The sequence below is a fragment of the Brassica napus genome, chromosome A4 (assembly GCF_020379485.1).
Source record: "Brassica napus cultivar Da-Ae chromosome A4, Da-Ae, whole genome shotgun sequence".
Lineage (NCBI taxonomy): Eukaryota > Viridiplantae > Streptophyta > Magnoliopsida > Brassicales > Brassicaceae > Brassica > Brassica napus.
Genome location: NC_063437.1, coordinates 11,148,359 through 11,164,844, shown reverse-complemented (window position 1 = coordinate 11,164,844; position 16,486 = coordinate 11,148,359). Strand labels below are relative to the sequence as shown.

Here is a 16,486-nt window from a genome sequence, read left to right as displayed (position 1 = left end):
AAAGCTTGACAAATGAAGCTTCATATCTTTTATGTGGGGATGAAGAAGTAGCCGACGTCTTTTATTTTTCCAACTGTTTTTCTTTTTTTTTTCTAAATTTTTTTTACTTAAGTCCTACATGGCATTTTAATTGGTTTAGAAGGTTGAGGTGAATTACAGAATTCACCACAGGGGGTGAACCCAAGTCTTGTCCCAAAAAAATCTCAGAGATTGATTAGTGTTTTCCGTAAGAAAATTTAATATTTTTCAACTAAAAATCACCGCAAACCTCTTTTGGTCAACCACCGGAAAAACTCTTTAAGGACGTTAACCCCAAAAAAAAATCATGTACACAAAAAGTGCGTCTATGTATCATCAATATGCTCTATGATAAAGCATCTAATCAACAACTTCACTACTAAACAACTTGAACTTATTAGCATCAAGAACAAGTTTCCTAACAGAGGAGAAAGCTCCCATGAGTCCCGCACAAGTGAACACAACCATTATCGTCATGTTTATCCAATACGTGAAGCTCTTTCTCGTAGGCTTGTATGTCATGTTGTACAGAAGCATTGGCAGCACGAAATCGAGTGGGATAAACCCAATCGCTCCTACCACCGCGTTTATATCCCCAAAGAAGGGCAGCATCGCTGCCATGAATCCACAAAACGCCATATATAGCGTTCTTAGAATCAAACGCGGCACCAGGTTGCGTCTTGAGAACATCCCTTTTGTTGTATCCGCCGATTTCTTCTCCATGATCTCATACGCAACTTGAGAATACACCTACCAAAAAAACCCTCTAAACATTAGCCACTCATCTCACTGCAAGATATGTTATCTTGCTATCCAAGTAACCGTCAATATGATCATTTGACTATTTTTAAACTTACGAGGCCAATGGCGAAGAGCTGAAGAAGAACAAAGATGACCGCTAGGCCAATGACGACAATAGGAGCCAGAGTCGGTCCTTGGTCAGGCATTAGGTTCTTGAGAATATTAGAGCTCGAACTATTACCAAATACCCAATAACCAGAAATTGCAGCCGAGTAAAACGTGAAGAAGATCACGCTATAACACAACAATAGTCCTTTCAACATCTTCCCTGTAGCTGGTGGAGCAAGAGTTGCCTGCATTTGTATATAAGCGTAACATAAATCTCAAACTCACTAATGATATGTTATGATTGTTTTCAGCATATTTCACCTGTATTTCAGGCAAAATTCCATTTCCGAAAATAGCAGCAATGATCGAAATGGATGTGAAGGCACTAAATACTCTCCCTGAGTCCGAAGGCTCTAGTGAATACTCACGTTTAGGAGCGTGTTTAGACAAGCCTTCAGAACCAAAACAAAGATATTTAGTCTCTAACTTTACCCTTAGTTGTCGTTTTTCGCTAAACTAATAATAATAAATAATAAAAATGACCGTACCTAGGTTGATACAAGCGGCAACAACGAGGAAGGTGTAGCCTAAGCTGAGAAGAAGAGAAACACAATTAATGTGTCTAAGAGAGTGAAAACTTGGGAGCTGTGACAGAACAACCATCACGGCTGTCACCATAGCAATGAACTCGTAGAGCTTCAAGGTTCCTTGTGGGAAAAGACTCGAGTACATTATCTGTGTGTCACAGAAAAAAATACATTTGATGGAACAATCTGATCCGTACATATATTATAGTGGCAAGTAACTAAAACTTTTGTAATTTTTATTTTTACTTCAAGGCATTGGCCTGCGAGTAGAATGGCGCCAATCCCGATTCCAGTGTTGATAGCTGTTTGAATGAATATCACTACATAAAACATCCATCCTGATCCTGCACCACATTACAATAACCGGTTCAAAAACTAAAATTTACCGGTATACCAGAACCAATCAGCTACAATACCCAAAAGAACTCCTATCCAAAACCAAAACCAAGTCGAAATTCCAGCAGACAGAAACAAAATCAAAGAGACTGCACACTGATCTAAACCTATAAAAATATATTTTTCGGGTCAGCTTTAAAAACCAAACCCAATTAGTTTTTTCTCGGAAACTCAAACCAAAAGTTCTTTGGTTCCAAATTGTTAAGAACTCTCTGAACTCAACCAATAAGCTGAGGAAATTAATTCCTACACGAAACCGAGAACCGGTTATTGAGATCCGGTAAGGATCACTTCAATACAACCAAAAGTCAAAATGGAAGCACGTGTGCGATCAGGAAATCTAACAGACGAATAAGGTCAAAGTATCTACACTGAAACTCGATCCACCCTATACGGATTTACCCAAAAATAGCAAAAGAGATTTAATTCTGAAAAAGATTTATTTTGTATTGTACCGAGAACGTCGGCGGCGAGTTCCCGGAATCGGATATGACGGCGGCCGGATTTTTCACAGTGATCAAGAACCTTGGACATGAGGTAGTAAGCGTAGAAAGTGACGAGTCCCATCGTCGTCAGGCACACAAACCCTAACCACCATCCCAACCCCCTGAACGCGTATGGTAACGTCAATATCGTCGGCCCCACGATCGCCGTCGTCAGATGAAATCCGGCGTGCCACCACTCGCCTGAGATTACAAGAATCAATTTGTGGAGAAAAGTTTCCAGGAATCGGATAAGCAGTCCAGTGAATTACCTTTCGATTGGAGGACGAAGAGAGCTCCCGCGTCGTTATCGAGCCGGGAAGAAGGAAAGACTTCGGATCTTGGAGGATCCGCCATTGATGATGGATTTTGGAATTTTTAAAAGAAAGTGATTCTTGGGGGTGAATGATGATAAACAACAACAACAACGTAGAAGTGGTAGTGCATTTTAGCTGGTGAGATGGTTTATACTAATTGCTAACACAGGAGACAGGAATATGTATTTCGTTGGTTCTTTTTAAAGATAGAAAACAACCTGTCCGAGTGGGGAAAGAAGTCATAATATGCATTTCCCCCTTTATTCGGGATGTATGTAATAAAAGATTTGTTTCCGTATTGTTATCTCTTTTACTTATTTTGTTTATAATTATTAGGATTCCTTCTTTACTTTTCATGTTTTCCACTTTATATTGTTAGTTTATACTTTTGGCTATTGGTCAAGAATTTTAAAAATTTCACAGATAAAGAGTTGAGCTTTTTTAGAGAAATTTAATTTTTATATTTACGTTATTTTTTGTAATCAGATTTGTGTATAATATTAATTTAATTTAATATGCAAAGTCTGTTGTTTGTTTCTGACTAAAAAATAATAATATAACTTTTGGTAACTATATTAAATATGTGAAGTTGCATAACTATACACTTGTGTCATATGCATTTAATAAATTATTTTTAAACTATATTTCTAAAATTTGCAACATATTATATATTTTTTTAATAGTTACCTAACATAATTAGTCAAGAATATTCGTACAAAAAAACCCGACTCAGAATCGATCCGAAAATCAAAGTATCATAATATTTTAAATTTTAAATATTTTATGGGTGCATGCACCCAATAAATTTTAAATATTTGACATTTTACATTAGACAAGCACGATGTCAGTAGCCAAGTTGGTAAAGTTGCACCCTTTGATTTCCAAGAACTTGGGTTCAAATCCCACAACCCTATTTTTGAAAACTATTTTGCACCCAGTCAAAAAGAAGTCTAGCTTCGCCCCTGATCATACTCCATTAGATCTGGCCTATATACTCGAACGGTTCTTAAAGTGTTATATCCGAAAACCAATATCAAATCCAATCCAAACCGAACAAATCTTTTGAAAAATGTTTGAAAAAATAATTTTAAATATATTCTGTTAAATATATATATGGGTTGAAATGATTTTATATCAATGTAAACATATTTAAATCATACATATGAACGCATTTAAATAGAGTAATATAATATAAATATCATTTTCAAATATTTTAATATAAATTATATATACTATTATTATTAGGCTCGTGTAAAAACTGTCAAAAAGCAAAAAAAAAACAGTTTTAATATAATTAATGTTGATTTTAGAAGTAACATGTGGTTATTAAATCGTCCATTACGCAAAGAAATAGAGAATTACGTCTTTTTTACAGCTAATAAGGAGTTACGGTTTTTTAACATTAAAACCAGAATATTATTGCATAAAATAAGTAGTTATATTTCATTTTGAAAGAATAAAACATGAGAATAATTAGTTGGACTAAACATATATCAACCGGTCGTGTTCATAATTTAATAGAATAAATATACCAATAGGAACCTTTATTTATCACTTCAGTTTCTTCCCTATTTCTTTATTTTATAACTGTCAACTATTAATCACACCAAAAATATCTGTAAGCAATGATCTAACATATGAGAATTTACAAATTACAGATCTAGATCTTCCTTTAAGTACCAAAACTTGTTTATGCTCAACTGTACCCCTTTCATATGATATAACATTTGTTCTACCAAGTACATAACATTTTGAAATCATAGTTCCACCAAGTACATATCATTTAAAGAGATCATAACTTGGAGATCAAGAAATGATTCATATGATTCAAAGTGATGTGTATTATTATTATTTTTTTTTTTTTGAAAGAATGTTAAATTAGTTCAAACAAAAAAGCTGTTTTGCACTTTGTGTTATAGTGGTATATAAATTTTTATAAAATCAGGCTTAACTTCAGGAGCTATCTTGTTCCAAATCAAAGGGATAAACCACCCGTGTGCACCTTATCACGAATGGAAGAGAGCCTGTTCCAAACGTTCTTGTCCACCATTTTTATTACATATCCTGGTGCCATTGGTCCTTCTCCATGCTTACGTTGATTGCATTCCCTCCATATAACATACAAAGTTGATTAGAGCACATATCTCACAATAAAAAGCTCTGTTTTGTCTCTGTTTTGATCAAACAGCAGTGGTATAACTTGGTCCCATTGGCAGGTATAGCGCATAGCTAACAGCTTCTGGGTTAAACATTTCCAAACCTCCTCTGAAAATTTGCATACAAAGAAAAGATGATCTCTTCACTCCATCGGATCATTGCAGAACACACAAAAGCTGGTGTGTTGAGTGTTCCATTGTTGAATCATGTCTCCTGTTGCAAGTCTATTGAGGATTGCAAGCCAAGCTATGTAAGAGTATTTAAGTGTATTAAAAGCAAACCAGATCCCATTGCTCCAATTCACCTTTGCTCGAGGCACTCTTTTCAGTTTCCAAGTTTCCTTAGAGCTGAAAGTTGATTTGTATTTATCTCCTCTCCACAACTTAATATCATCACGTTCCACCAGTCCTCTCTCCTTCATGCGCTCTATGTGATCCTCAATCTCATTAAATATCTCCACCCTGTGCCTCCTTCGTCGATGCGTTCTGATGCTTCCAGTCGTATACCCATTATTTTTACAAAGAACAAAAATCAATTGTATTTAACAAATACCAAAGACTCAAAAACACTATACCGACAACATTGATTAATTGTTCTGTACAATCACACCCTCCAAAAATATAATATCAAATTCATTTGCAGGATGCCCATTATTCCCATTTAATCCCACCACCAAACTTTGCCCACGATATAACCCAATTTGACTTTAAAACAACAGCAAAAACAAAATACAGGGGAGATGAATAATGCAATACAATCACACCTAACACAACAGACACAAAAGTAGTTGACCAAAAATATCCTCTCAGCCAGGAGTTTTCCGGAAGTCCAGCTTCTTCCTGAATGACCAAAACACAAAACCTAAGAACCATATAATACATTGTTTGCATTCATGTGAGGTGAGAAAGAAAAACAACAACGTACCATACTGTCTCCGATGATGGCGCTAGCTCTTAGGCTCGCTGCGACGGTCTTTGCCCTCGACCCACAACAGTCTTAGACAAAACCTCTTCAAGATATTCACAGCGACCTCTGTGGTGATCGATCCACACACATAATTGCCTTATTGCTTCTCTTTTCTCTTCTCCAAGTCCAACCAAAGTCTCCTTCATCCTCTCCTTCTCCTTTTCATCTTCCCTTAATTTTTCTCCAAGCTTCTTTATCTCCTCTTCTTTTTTCTCCTTCTCCTTTTCATCCTCTCTTACTTTTTCTCCAAGCTTCTTTATTTCCTCTTCTTTCCTCTCCTTCTCCTTTTCATCTTCTCTTACTTTCTCTCCAAGCTTCTTTATTTCCTCCTCTTTCCTCTCCTTCTCTTTTTCATCTTCTCTTACTTTCTCTCCAAGCTTCTTTATTTCCTCTACTTTCCTCTCCATCTCTTTCTTCATCTTCTCCTTCTCGTGATTCCTCTCTATCACCCAATTCGTAGCAGTCCACAGCAATTTAGAAGCCTCCATTACCGTTTTCTCGTACTTCCCCTGCTTCTCCGTGAATTTTCCCGACATTGACTGAAACCCATCTAGTGTTGTGTTCACTTTCTCTGCTATCTCTTTCATCATACCTTGATAAGCCTCATGAGTCACCTTGAGGCTTTTCTCAAGCACTGCTTGTTCCTCCAAGTGTTTAGCTTCTTCTCTCCTGAAAGCTTCCTCTTTCTCTGTTAGCACCTGTTCCGTTACCCTCAGTTTCTGGTTCGATAAACGTAGCTTAACCTCGATGTTACTGATCTTCTCCATCAGAGTTTCTATCTCTTCTCCTTTGATTTCCAGCTCGTTACGTAAACTCTCCATTGTCTCTTCATGACCTGCGATTGCAGAATCTCTGGATGATACTTCATTACCTGTCTCCTCCAGTAACCTTTGTGCTTCTTTGTGATCCTCTGTTAGCTTATTAAGTGTTGCCTCACATTCTTTTAACAGTTGGTTGATCTGTTTGTTTTCCTCTCCCAGCGTATTGTAAGCAGCTTCTTGCTCTACCAATGCTTTTTTAATATCGATGATCTGATTAGACAAATCTGATTTCTCTTGCTTCTCTCTATCAAGCTCTGATTCGGTTTCACTCTTCTTCACCTGCAGAGATTCAAGTTCATGCTGCATATTGTTGATCTGTTCTGTTAACGCCACTGTATCAGCAGAGGCTTTGTTTATCTTATCCTGCATTTGAAGGATCTCTTGTGTTTTAGTTCTTAGCTCCTCGTCAAGCTCACTTCTCTGTTTCTGTAGAGTCTCTATCTCAACTTCAAGACCCTTGATTTTCTCAGATAAACCATTTCTTTCCTCTAGAATATTATCGTGATCTTTGACTTTGCTTGTGATCTCCTCTCTTAGATTTGTAATCTGACTCATATATTCAGAGCTCTCCTCGGACTTCCTCTCAAGTTGGATCTCTAGTTCTGCTTTCTGGCTTTCAAGTGAGACCATTTTCTGGCCCAGACCATCGATCTCATCCTCCAAACCCTTAATCTGCATTGAAGCTTCATCGCCTTTGCTCTCCATTACCTTCTCTAACTCTTCTTTTTGAGCAGACACTGAATCTAGTCCTGCTCTTAGGCCATCGATCTCAGCTGTCAAACTCTCAACTGTGGACGATGATTGCTTCTCCTTATCCTCAAGTTTTTGGGTTAAAGCAGAGAGTTCAGTTCCTCTCTCGTCCATTGTCTTCTCAAGTTCCGAGATTCTAGCAACCATTTCTCTGTTTTGCGATTCCACTTGCTCAACTTCAGTGGTCTTGCCTGCAATTTCTGTCTCGAGATCTAATGTACGGGCATGAACTGACTGTAGCTCCAACTCAAGGGTCGCTACTGTTGCTTCTAGTTCTTTTATCTGCAACTGTGATTTGCTTTCCTTCTCTGTTAGATGTAAAAGTTCTGCTTCTTTCTCAGCAAGCTTCTCTTTCAGTTTGCTTGACTCAACTGTGAGTTCCTGTAATGTGATCTGTACTCTTTCGAGCTCCCCTGAAGTATCTGAGATTTTAGTGGACATGGATTTGTTTTCTTCCTCTGCAATCTTCAGACTTTCACTCAGATCCGAAACCCTTTGTTCAGATGACTTCAGTTGCGCTTCTAAATCTCTTAGTTGAGTGGATGAATCTCTCTGATGATTCTCATGGATATCCCTCAAACCGAGAAGTTCCTTGTCTTTCTCATTGTGGCTCTCTTTTAACTGTCCAGACTCAGACATGAGTTCTTGTATGGTGTTCTCCGCCTGCTTGATCTCATTCGACATATCTGAAATTTGTTGAGATAACAGCTTCTTCTCCTCCTCAGCACTGTTCAGGCTCTGGTTCAAATCTTTAACTCGTTGCTCTGATGATTTCACCAAACTAGAAAGCTCACTCTCTTTATGTATGTGTATATCTTTCGATTCTGCCAATTCAGCCATTAGTTCTTGTACCTTGTTCTGTGCCTCCTCTAGCTTGTCTGTAGTTTCCAAGATCTTCGAGGACATGGACTTGCTTTCTTCCTCTGCAACATTCAGACTCGCACTCAACTCTGAGACCCGCTGTTTCGATGATTTCAGCTGAACTTCTAACTCACTCGTGCGAGTGGATGATTCTCTCTGATGAGTCTCGTGGATGTCCCTCAAACTAGAAAGTTCTCTCTCTTTCTCACTGTGGCTCTCTTTCAACTGTCCAGATTCAGACATGAGTTCTTGTATGGTCATCTGTGCCTGTTCTAGCTTGTCTAGAGTTTCCACATTTTTCGAGAAGATGGCTTTGTTTTCTTCCTCTGCAGCCTTCAGACTCGCATTCAAGTCTGAGACCCTCTTCTCTGAGGATTCCAGTTGAGCTTCTAATTCACTCGTGCGAGTGGATGATTCTCTCTGATGAGTCTCATGGATGTCCCTCAAACCGAACATTTCTCTGTCTTTCACACTGTGGCTCTCTTTCAACTGTTCAGACTCAGACATGAGTTCTTGTATGGTACTTTGTGCTTCTTTTATCTCGTTAGAGATTTCTGAGATTCTCTGCGAGAGCAGTTTCTTCTCTTCCTCTGCATTATTCAGGTTTTGGTTCAAATCTCCAATCATTTTCTCTGATGATTCTACTCGTGCTTCTAACTCTTTCACTTGGCTCGATGATTCTTTCTCATGGGTCTCATGTAACTCCACCAAACTAGAATGCTCACTCTCTTTTGCCTTGTATTTTTCTTTCATCTCTCCCAGTTCGGAAGTGAGTTCTTGTATGGTGTTCTGTGCCTGTTGGATCTCACCTGAAATCTCCAAAACTCGCTTCTCTGATGCTTCTACCTGCTGCTTGAAATTAGCAACTTCATCTTTGAGCTGACCACTCGTTGTTTTCCAGTCTTCTGCAATCTTTTCAGCTTCTTGAAATCTTTGGATACCATTGTCTATCTCAGTTTGCAGTTGATCTCTTTCCTTTTTCACATCTTCTAACGTCTGGCTCAGATCAGTTTCTGTTTTTCCCGCAACATCCAGTTTCTGATGTAGTTCTCTGCTATCACTCAGAGCTGTTGTCTTTTCGCCCTCTAACTTCTCAGTTTCAAGTTTCAAATTTCTGATGATCTCTTCTGATTCTTTTAACTTCACCAAAGCTGCTTCAAGCTCAGAATCTACTGCTTCTTTTTCTTCAACACTCTTTGTCAACTTCTTTTTCAGATCAGCAATTTCAAGATTAGCAGCTTCGGTTTGTCCATCTGTTACAGACTCTACTACATCTTTCTCTACTTTTCCGTTTCTCTTGGTCTTCTTCTTCGAAGAATCGTCAGAATCCGAGTCTGAGCTCGACGATGAAGAGCTTTCTCCTTTCCCGTGTACCTTTTTCTTAATCTCTCCTGTTAGATCATCGTACTTGCGATATAGAGTCTGGTACGCGATGTAGAATTCATTCACTAACTCTGAAACCACTTGTCTTTTAGATTTATCTTCATCTATGTCTCCACTCTCAACCATTCCCAAGATTTTCTTCACCTTTTCATCCATTTCTGCATTAGATGATGAGAATATTTTTAATTTTTACTAAAACAAGAGCTACGGTTTTCATTGGATATGTGAAACAAAAAAAACTTAGTATTGTAGGAAAATTACCAGATTTTGTTCCTTTGAGCATTTCGCCTTTCTCATGATCAAAATGAGGCTCAAAGAAAGACTTCAAGGTCTCTCTAAACCGATGCTTTCTCATATCTTCTTTTCTTCTGGATTTACTAACCAAATATCATTTATCGAGGCAACTCAACAACAAGAGGTTTTGAGAACCCAATATTCTTTCATCTGTGAAACTCCATCAAACACGATCTGTCTTTGGACAAAACACAAGAGAAACATATCAGAAGAAACGTTATGACTAGCAACACTAACTTTTTTTTTGTGCAACAGCAACACTAACTTACGTTCAAAATAAATGGCATTATTGATTATTTAATTAGAAAAAGAGGTACCATCCATTTCACATTCATACTCGTTAATATATAATACTAGTAGTATTATACTACTACTAACTAAAACATTACTAAACTAATAATAAATTTGGCTTTCAGATCATAGGTTCGCATCTTGGTTTTCAGCAGAGCGATAATATAATAATAATAGAACACAGACAAGGTATACAGACAATAATGTAATTAGAGGGACCCGCAAAGAACATCGGTAGATCTCATAAGATCCAAAAGCCCTGCATCATTGTGTATTTCTTACCAAGTGATAGTGTTAATAAGATACAAAAAAAAAAATGTAAATGTAAATGCAAATGAAGAAGAATAAAACAAGTTTGATTTAACTCTAATCCCTTTTACCAGGTCTAAGTTGGTAACGCATGGTATTTGGTGAAACAAGAAATGTCATGTGGAGCCAGCTAAGCAAAAGTTTGGAAAACGCACATACCTCTAGAAACGAGATAGCTATCATATTCAGAAAATGTGAGTTGTTACTTTTTGTTCTTATGTTACTCTAACCAAATGACATAAATAATAGTAATAAAGTTTCAACTAAACCGATCTCGATCCGATCTAATCTAAATTTAGCATAGTACAGAAAAATTAGTACTGGTAAAAAGGGTAAAAATACAGGGAGGAGTTTCTAGACTCTCTTACCCTTTTATCCCAAAACTTCCTTTGAGCTCGCTCCCCAGAATCGATTCAAAGGAGTTTTGGCCTGTATGGAAAAGAGAAAAAGCTGATCATTGATGGGAAGCTTAATGACAAATATCTACTAACATCTAACACTATTTAATCATCTCTAACAACGGCCTTGATTTTACCTTATGAATTCTCTATCACTACTTTATTGAATAAAATCAGATTAACGAATAATGGATGAAGACTGCAAATAATCAGATGTGAAATGATCAAAACCTCAACGTCGTCAACAGTTTGAAAAAGAAGAAATCAAGGGAACAATGACAAAAAAGCATCATCATCGACATAGAAAAATATGTTGATGATCAGTTCCATCATTCTACTATATATGTAATCAAAAGCTTGAACTAAAATCCAGTGGAAGAATCAAATAAAACAATCGCGGAGAAATCGAAACTACCAAATCATTTCTAACCTAGTATTCGAAGCTCCGGAGATGAGAAGAAAATGTGTTTCAACGATGACGAAATTACGAAATTGAAAAAGTGAAGCGAGGGAGAGAGTTTGAAGCAAAAAAAAAAAAGAAAAGTGATTTGGTTTTGGACTTATGTGTGGGGGAGAGGAGAGACCAATTATGAGCAGAGAAATTTTTGTTTTCTTCAATTTTGAGAAGACGAATAAGAGAGAGAGAGAGAGAGAATCTTATTTTTTTCTTTTTTTTCTTTTTTTGTTTGGGTGGAAAATGGGTCTTCCACAAAGGCTCTTTTCATTATTGGATTATTACGCTTTCTGCCACTTAAAGGCGATTTCTTTGCTTCTTCAAATTCTCGTCATCGCGGTCAAACTGTCATTTGACTCTTGTACCTATTATTTACGCTTCTGCCACTTCTCTTTTTTTCTTTTTTCTTTCTTTCCAGGGGGCATGCAATTGCAATTGCAATGCATGCATTTATAATGCGGTCATGTTGGATTAGCTCATGATTAACGCCTCACCACAAGCACATTTCCTGCCTTTTTTTTTGTTGGAGAAACAAATATATTATATGCAATCACTTTAATTTTCAAATCTATAGTATCTATTAATTTAGAGTCATGTTTTTATACAACTTTTAGCAATTGTGTTATATTTCACTCCTTCAAACTTTTAGCAATTGTGTTGGAGTATTTTTCACTAAACGTACATTTAATATCTATATTATTAAAGCATGATCATATTGTCTTTTTTACTTTAATTCACCATTTTCTTTACTAACATTGCATGTTTCATTATAGGCAATCAAGTAATATTAATAACACATCTATATTGGGTCATTTTTTTCGGATCCAGTCCACATCAGATCTCTCTTGGGTCATTTGGATCGATTAACAAATCAGATCCAATTCTCACATTATTTTTCCTTTGGACCATTGAGTCCAAGTTCAAATAATTTTTTTAACTATTCTTAATTATTATTTTTTTCTTAATATAATTTAAGCATTCATAAAAAAATTGATTTTTTTCATTGAAAAGTATAAATCTTTATTACAAGTATATAATTTTTTTATTAAAATATTAACCACATAATAAAATTAATTTATGAGAGTTATACCAACTTAATTCATTAAAAAAATAAAGTTTAATTTTTTTAACATAAATAGTCATTTAAAATGAAATACGAAATAAAGATAAAAAGTGTAAGTCTTTTATAAAATAAAATACAAATATATGAAAATACGACATTTACTAAATATTTGTCGATTGAAAAAAATAATAATAAACTCGCGCTTTGAAAGCGCGAGTCAAAATCTAGTAATCTATTAAAATAAAATCTTTTTTGAGAAACTTGTAGTTGATGTGTTTATACAAGATATGCCACTGATTTTAATATTGATTTAAATTATTCATCAATAGTATTTTATTAGAAAAATTATTGGATCATATAAATAATAGCATATATTACCAATCTAATACATGTATAGAATATATCATATTTAAATCACATCTAACTATACCATAATATATAATATTAACATAAAATTGTTTGGTACAATAATATATTATGTGTTACATACAAATATATTTAGTTATACCATAAAATAATACTAATATGTTTAAGTTTTATTTATGAACTATACATTTAAATTATTTGATACAATAGTATATTATATGTTGTTTTGAAACTTAATCTTTACCATATAGTTAAATAATGTTTAATTATCCACATCGAAAAATATAACCATATGAATTCAAATATCCCAGAAAATCCAATCCCAACAATTGACTAACTGTTTAGATTTTTAGCTATGAATTACAACATATAGGTCTAGTAACCATAGTTCTAACCGTCTATCTTTATAGCGAAGTGTAAAATAGTCGACCTCCTATTTTAGGGTTTAAGAATCTCTTTTATAGGCTACTGTAGTCAAGAATTAGGTTATATTTTTTCCATATCTTGAAATATGGAAAATGTTTAATTTTACCCGGAGATAAGTAAAATTTAAATATTCAACTATTTTCTAAATCTGATGTTTTCTTGTATTTTCCAGTAGTTGATATATATAGTTTTATATTAAAACTAATTGATCTACTGATCCATGGTTCGCCTCTGATCAATCCAATAATTATGTGATCCGTGAAGTAGTCCGGTCTAGTGTCCATATCAGATTTAATAACATTGCTAAAACTAAACCTTACATGTTTACCTACTTAATTAATAAACTGTAAACAATTGACTAGGTAATATGATAGTGAATCATATATAGTGTAAAGAATTACGTAGGGACTTAATGTATGATTTCAAAATCATACCATATAACTGGAAAATCATCTGAATTTGATCGAATCGAAATTGTATATCCAAACTATATATGTTGCACATAAACCCTATATATGTAAAGTAGACACAAAAATTACCGAATTCTATGTATATATATGATTAAAATATACATCAAACCTGTTGATATGACATGCAAATCAAATGAATTCAAAAGAATAATATAATCATCTAACGAGTTTGATTAGGAAAACCACACGATTTAACACAAACCAAGTTTGAAAATGTGTTAATGTAAGCTAATCTCGCATTCTATATCATCAAGTTTAGAAAGTCTTATCCTATGTTGAATTGTATCATATTTGAGTCATCAATACATATCACTTTTGTGAACTCACATTTTAAAGCTAATCATAAGACATTTTCACTTATGAGTAGTATAAAGATTTTCATTTAGATCTAATGCACTCTTCGATGGCTACCTGATTCTTTTTTAGAAAAATAAAAGAACTAGATGGACCGAATTGACCCAATTGGAGAAACAACAAATCCATAATGGCCCGGGTTGGGCAGACCTAATAAGCGTTATAGTTAATACTTAGCATAAATAGGAGCACCAATATCGATCGGTAAATAAAGGAAGAAAAACATAAAACAAAAGGGTTTATGGAACCATGTTTGGGACCTGCTGGCTCAACCAAGAGATTTTAGGGAATTATCGCTTGGAACATGCTTCTTGATTGATGGATCTAATCAAATCAAAACAAGAGATAGATAATATCATTCTCCCAAAAACTAAAGCTCTTTTATTAATCAAATCAAACTGAATACAACTTTAAGCTTAAATGCCTATTTATAATAAAACTTAAAAAATCCTAATCTTAACTAAAATAGAAAAACTATTAAAATATTAAAAATACAAATAAAAGGTAATTATCAATTGAAACTTATGAGTACTAAAGATATTTGGATAATTTCCAAATATCTTGCTGCATTAGGTCTGGCTATTATTTATTAGTTTACATGGCTAATTATTTTTTTATTGTATTTTCTATATTTTAATAGTTTTCCTATTTTAATTAAGATTAGGGTTTTCATAGATTTAAAGATTTATTATAAATAGACATCTAAGTCTAAAGTTGTATTCAGTTTTGATTTGATTAATAAAGAACTTTGGCTTTTGGAGATAAACAGCTCAACCAAAGTTGTAGGAATCTAACAGAACTCTTCTTGGTATTCACCTATTCTTGCTAGGGTTAACGAGGTCAGGTAAATCTTTTTTTTTTCACTGAAACCAAATTCTAGTTTGCTGAATCTTACAACGTTTACTGGAAATCTCTAAGGCACTTTTTGGACGAGCAATAACGCGATTTTGAGTTTTAGAATCTGACCCATTGTTGAAGACTTTCACAACTTAAAAGAGTTGAAATTTTGAGTTTCTTAGGGTTTAAAGGATTGTTCGTTTACATATTCTCGATTTGAAGATCTACGGTTTGTTACTTAGGAGTTTAGGGTTTGTATGACTTAGGGTTTTAAGATTTGGTTCTGAACTCGAGAAAGTTGTTGCCTTCATCTTTGCAGGTATGGAGATGATGCAAATTCCGGTTTTTGATGGAGACAACTATGAGATTTGGAGTATAAAGATGAGGACTCTTTTGATGGCTCGTGACCTGTGGGATGTTGTAGAGAGTGGAGCCTCTGTAGAGAAAACTCTGAAAATCAAGGACATGACGGCTCTTCATATGCTGCAAATGTCGGTAACAGACTCTCTTTTCATCCGGATAGCAAGAGCCACATCGTCAAAGCAAGCGTGGGAGATTCTCAAGGAAGAATTTGGAGAGACCGCTGACATGCGGAGTAGGAAAGCTAGCAATCTTTGGACCAAGTTTAGTGGAATGATGATGGAGAAGGAGGAAAGCGTTGTTGATTATACTAAAAAGTTGATGGAGGTTGTGCATCAGCTTAAGTTCTACGGGTCTGACACTTCTGATGAGGAAGTCATCCGTAAGATATCTTGCAGCTTGACCTCAAGGTTTGATGGTATTGCAAGATCCTTGTGCGCTGGAAATTTGACACTCATTAAAGCTGTTTGGTGCCTGCGAGAGGCTGAATGCGGCCTCGATGACCATGCGAAGAGAGAAGCTTCGCACAACCACAACAAGAGAAGGAGGAAATAGAGAGCTTGTTCAATGTATCTTTTTTTTTTGTTGTTGAAAAACAATTTAGGAATTAAGTGTTGCTGCTTTGGAAAGTGAGATGTGTTTTCCTTTTGATGATGAAACAAAACACTCACAAATTTTCTATTTTGGTACTTTTTGTTGGCTCTTAGATATTAAGATGTTGTCCTTGACTAATAAAATGTGTCCGTAGCACAGTGTTTGTTGGGATGAAGTATGAGAATTTAATTCAGAAAGAAGAAGAAACTGTTAGTGAGTTTAAACCAATGAGCACTGTAAGCAGAGTACTTTGGCGTCCTCCATGTGCGACATGTTTCTTCTTTTAATTTAAAATACAGGAGTTTTTTTTTTTATCCTTGAAATAAATTCAATGTTTGATCTCCAAACTCATTGTCGGAGAAAAGAAAACAGCAGAAGACGAAAACAAATCAAAGCGTACACCAATAGGTGCTTGAAGAAAAAAAAAACCCTATAAAGGGTGAAAAGTGTAGAAACCAAAGCTTCATACTTCCTTAAGAGAGACCGTTGCAGCCTTATCTTTGGTATGAAGATGGAGAATTGGAAGCCTCTGCAAGAATGATATCATTGAGCCAACTTGGACCTCCACGAGCTATATAAGATTGAAACCGTCCATCTTTAGTAACACTGGCAGCGATCTTCTCGGCTACTCTGTTTGTATCGGCATTCACAACTTCCACATATACAGGAGTTTAATCACAGAA

The 16,486-nt window shown here is 35.3% G+C and overlaps 3 protein-coding genes across 6 annotated transcripts; 1 reads left to right on the top strand and 2 right to left on the bottom strand.

Annotated features, from left to right (window-relative positions):
• Window positions 1-291: 291 nt before the first annotated feature.
• On the bottom strand, window positions 292-2,914 carry LOC106449722 (probable GABA transporter 2). Its single transcript, XM_013891432.3, has 7 exons — window positions 2,605-2,914; window positions 2,306-2,536; window positions 1,701-1,798; window positions 1,416-1,602; window positions 1,189-1,319; window positions 876-1,112; window positions 292-768 (listed from the first exon to the last, which is right to left on the bottom strand). The coding sequence occupies exons 1-7, from the start codon at window positions 2,687-2,689 to the stop codon at window positions 379-381; spliced, it is 1,359 nt and encodes a 452-aa protein (XP_013746886.2). The 5' UTR covers window positions 2,690-2,914; the 3' UTR covers window positions 292-378.
• A 2,448-nt stretch (window positions 2,915-5,362) lies between these two features.
• Window positions 5,363-11,669, bottom strand: LOC106446319 (COP1-interactive protein 1). 3 transcript variants are annotated; one of them, XM_013888018.3, is made up of 5 exons: window positions 11,310-11,669; window positions 10,850-10,910; window positions 9,849-10,055; window positions 5,731-9,745; window positions 5,363-5,645 (listed from the first exon to the last, which is right to left on the bottom strand). In XM_013888018.3, exons 3-4 carry the CDS (start codon window positions 9,940-9,942, stop codon window positions 5,760-5,762), a joined length of 4,080 nt encoding a protein of 1,359 aa, XP_013743472.2. In that variant the 5' UTR covers window positions 9,943-10,055; window positions 10,850-10,910; window positions 11,310-11,669; the 3' UTR covers window positions 5,363-5,645; window positions 5,731-5,759. The 3 variants fall into 3 exon arrangements, with proteins under 3 accessions (XP_013743472.2, XP_013743471.2, XP_048633501.1); XM_013888017.3 differs by having other exon boundaries at window positions 9,849-10,059; window positions 11,310-11,668; XM_048777544.1 differs by lacking the exon at window positions 10,850-10,910 and having other exon boundaries at window positions 9,849-10,059.
• A 1,845-nt stretch (window positions 11,670-13,514) lies between these two features.
• Window positions 13,515-16,056, top strand: LOC111215361. Of its 2 annotated transcripts, none has more exons than XM_022718823.2 (2): window positions 13,515-14,851; window positions 15,169-16,056. In XM_022718823.2, exon 2 carries the CDS (start codon window positions 15,171-15,173, stop codon window positions 15,762-15,764), a length of 594 nt encoding a protein of 197 aa, XP_022574544.1. In that variant the 5' UTR covers window positions 13,515-14,851; window positions 15,169-15,170; the 3' UTR covers window positions 15,765-16,056. The 2 variants fall into 2 exon arrangements, with proteins under 2 accessions (XP_022574544.1, XP_022574543.1); XM_022718822.2 differs by having other exon boundaries at window positions 13,515-14,856.
• The last annotated feature ends 430 nt before the right edge of the window (window positions 16,057-16,486 follow it).

Excerpts from the sequence above, each read along its gene's own strand:
- LOC106449722 (XM_013891432.3), bottom strand. The coding sequence starts at position 2,689 with ATGGCGGATCCTCCAAGATCCGAAGTCTTTCCTTCTTCCCGGCTCGAT. Across the intron at positions 2,537-2,604 it reads CTTCGTCCTCCAATCGAAAG|GCGAGTGGTGGCACGCCGGA; the intron begins GTAATTCACTGG and ends TTGTAATCTCAG. Across the intron at positions 1,320-1,415 it reads TGCCGCTTGTATCAACCTAG|GCTTGTCTAAACACGCTCCT; the intron begins GTACGGTCATTT and ends TTGGTTCTGAAG.
- LOC106446319 (XM_013888018.3), bottom strand. The coding sequence starts at position 9,942 with ATGAGAAAGCATCGGTTTAGAGAGACCTTGAAGTCTTTCTTTGAGCCT. Across the intron at positions 9,746-9,848 it reads GCTCAAAGGAACAAAATCTG|AAATGGATGAAAAGGTGAAG; the intron begins GTAATTTTCCTA and ends CATCTAATGCAG.
- LOC111215361 (XM_022718823.2), top strand. The coding sequence starts at position 15,171 with ATGGAGATGATGCAAATTCCGGTTTTTGATGGAGACAACTATGAGATT.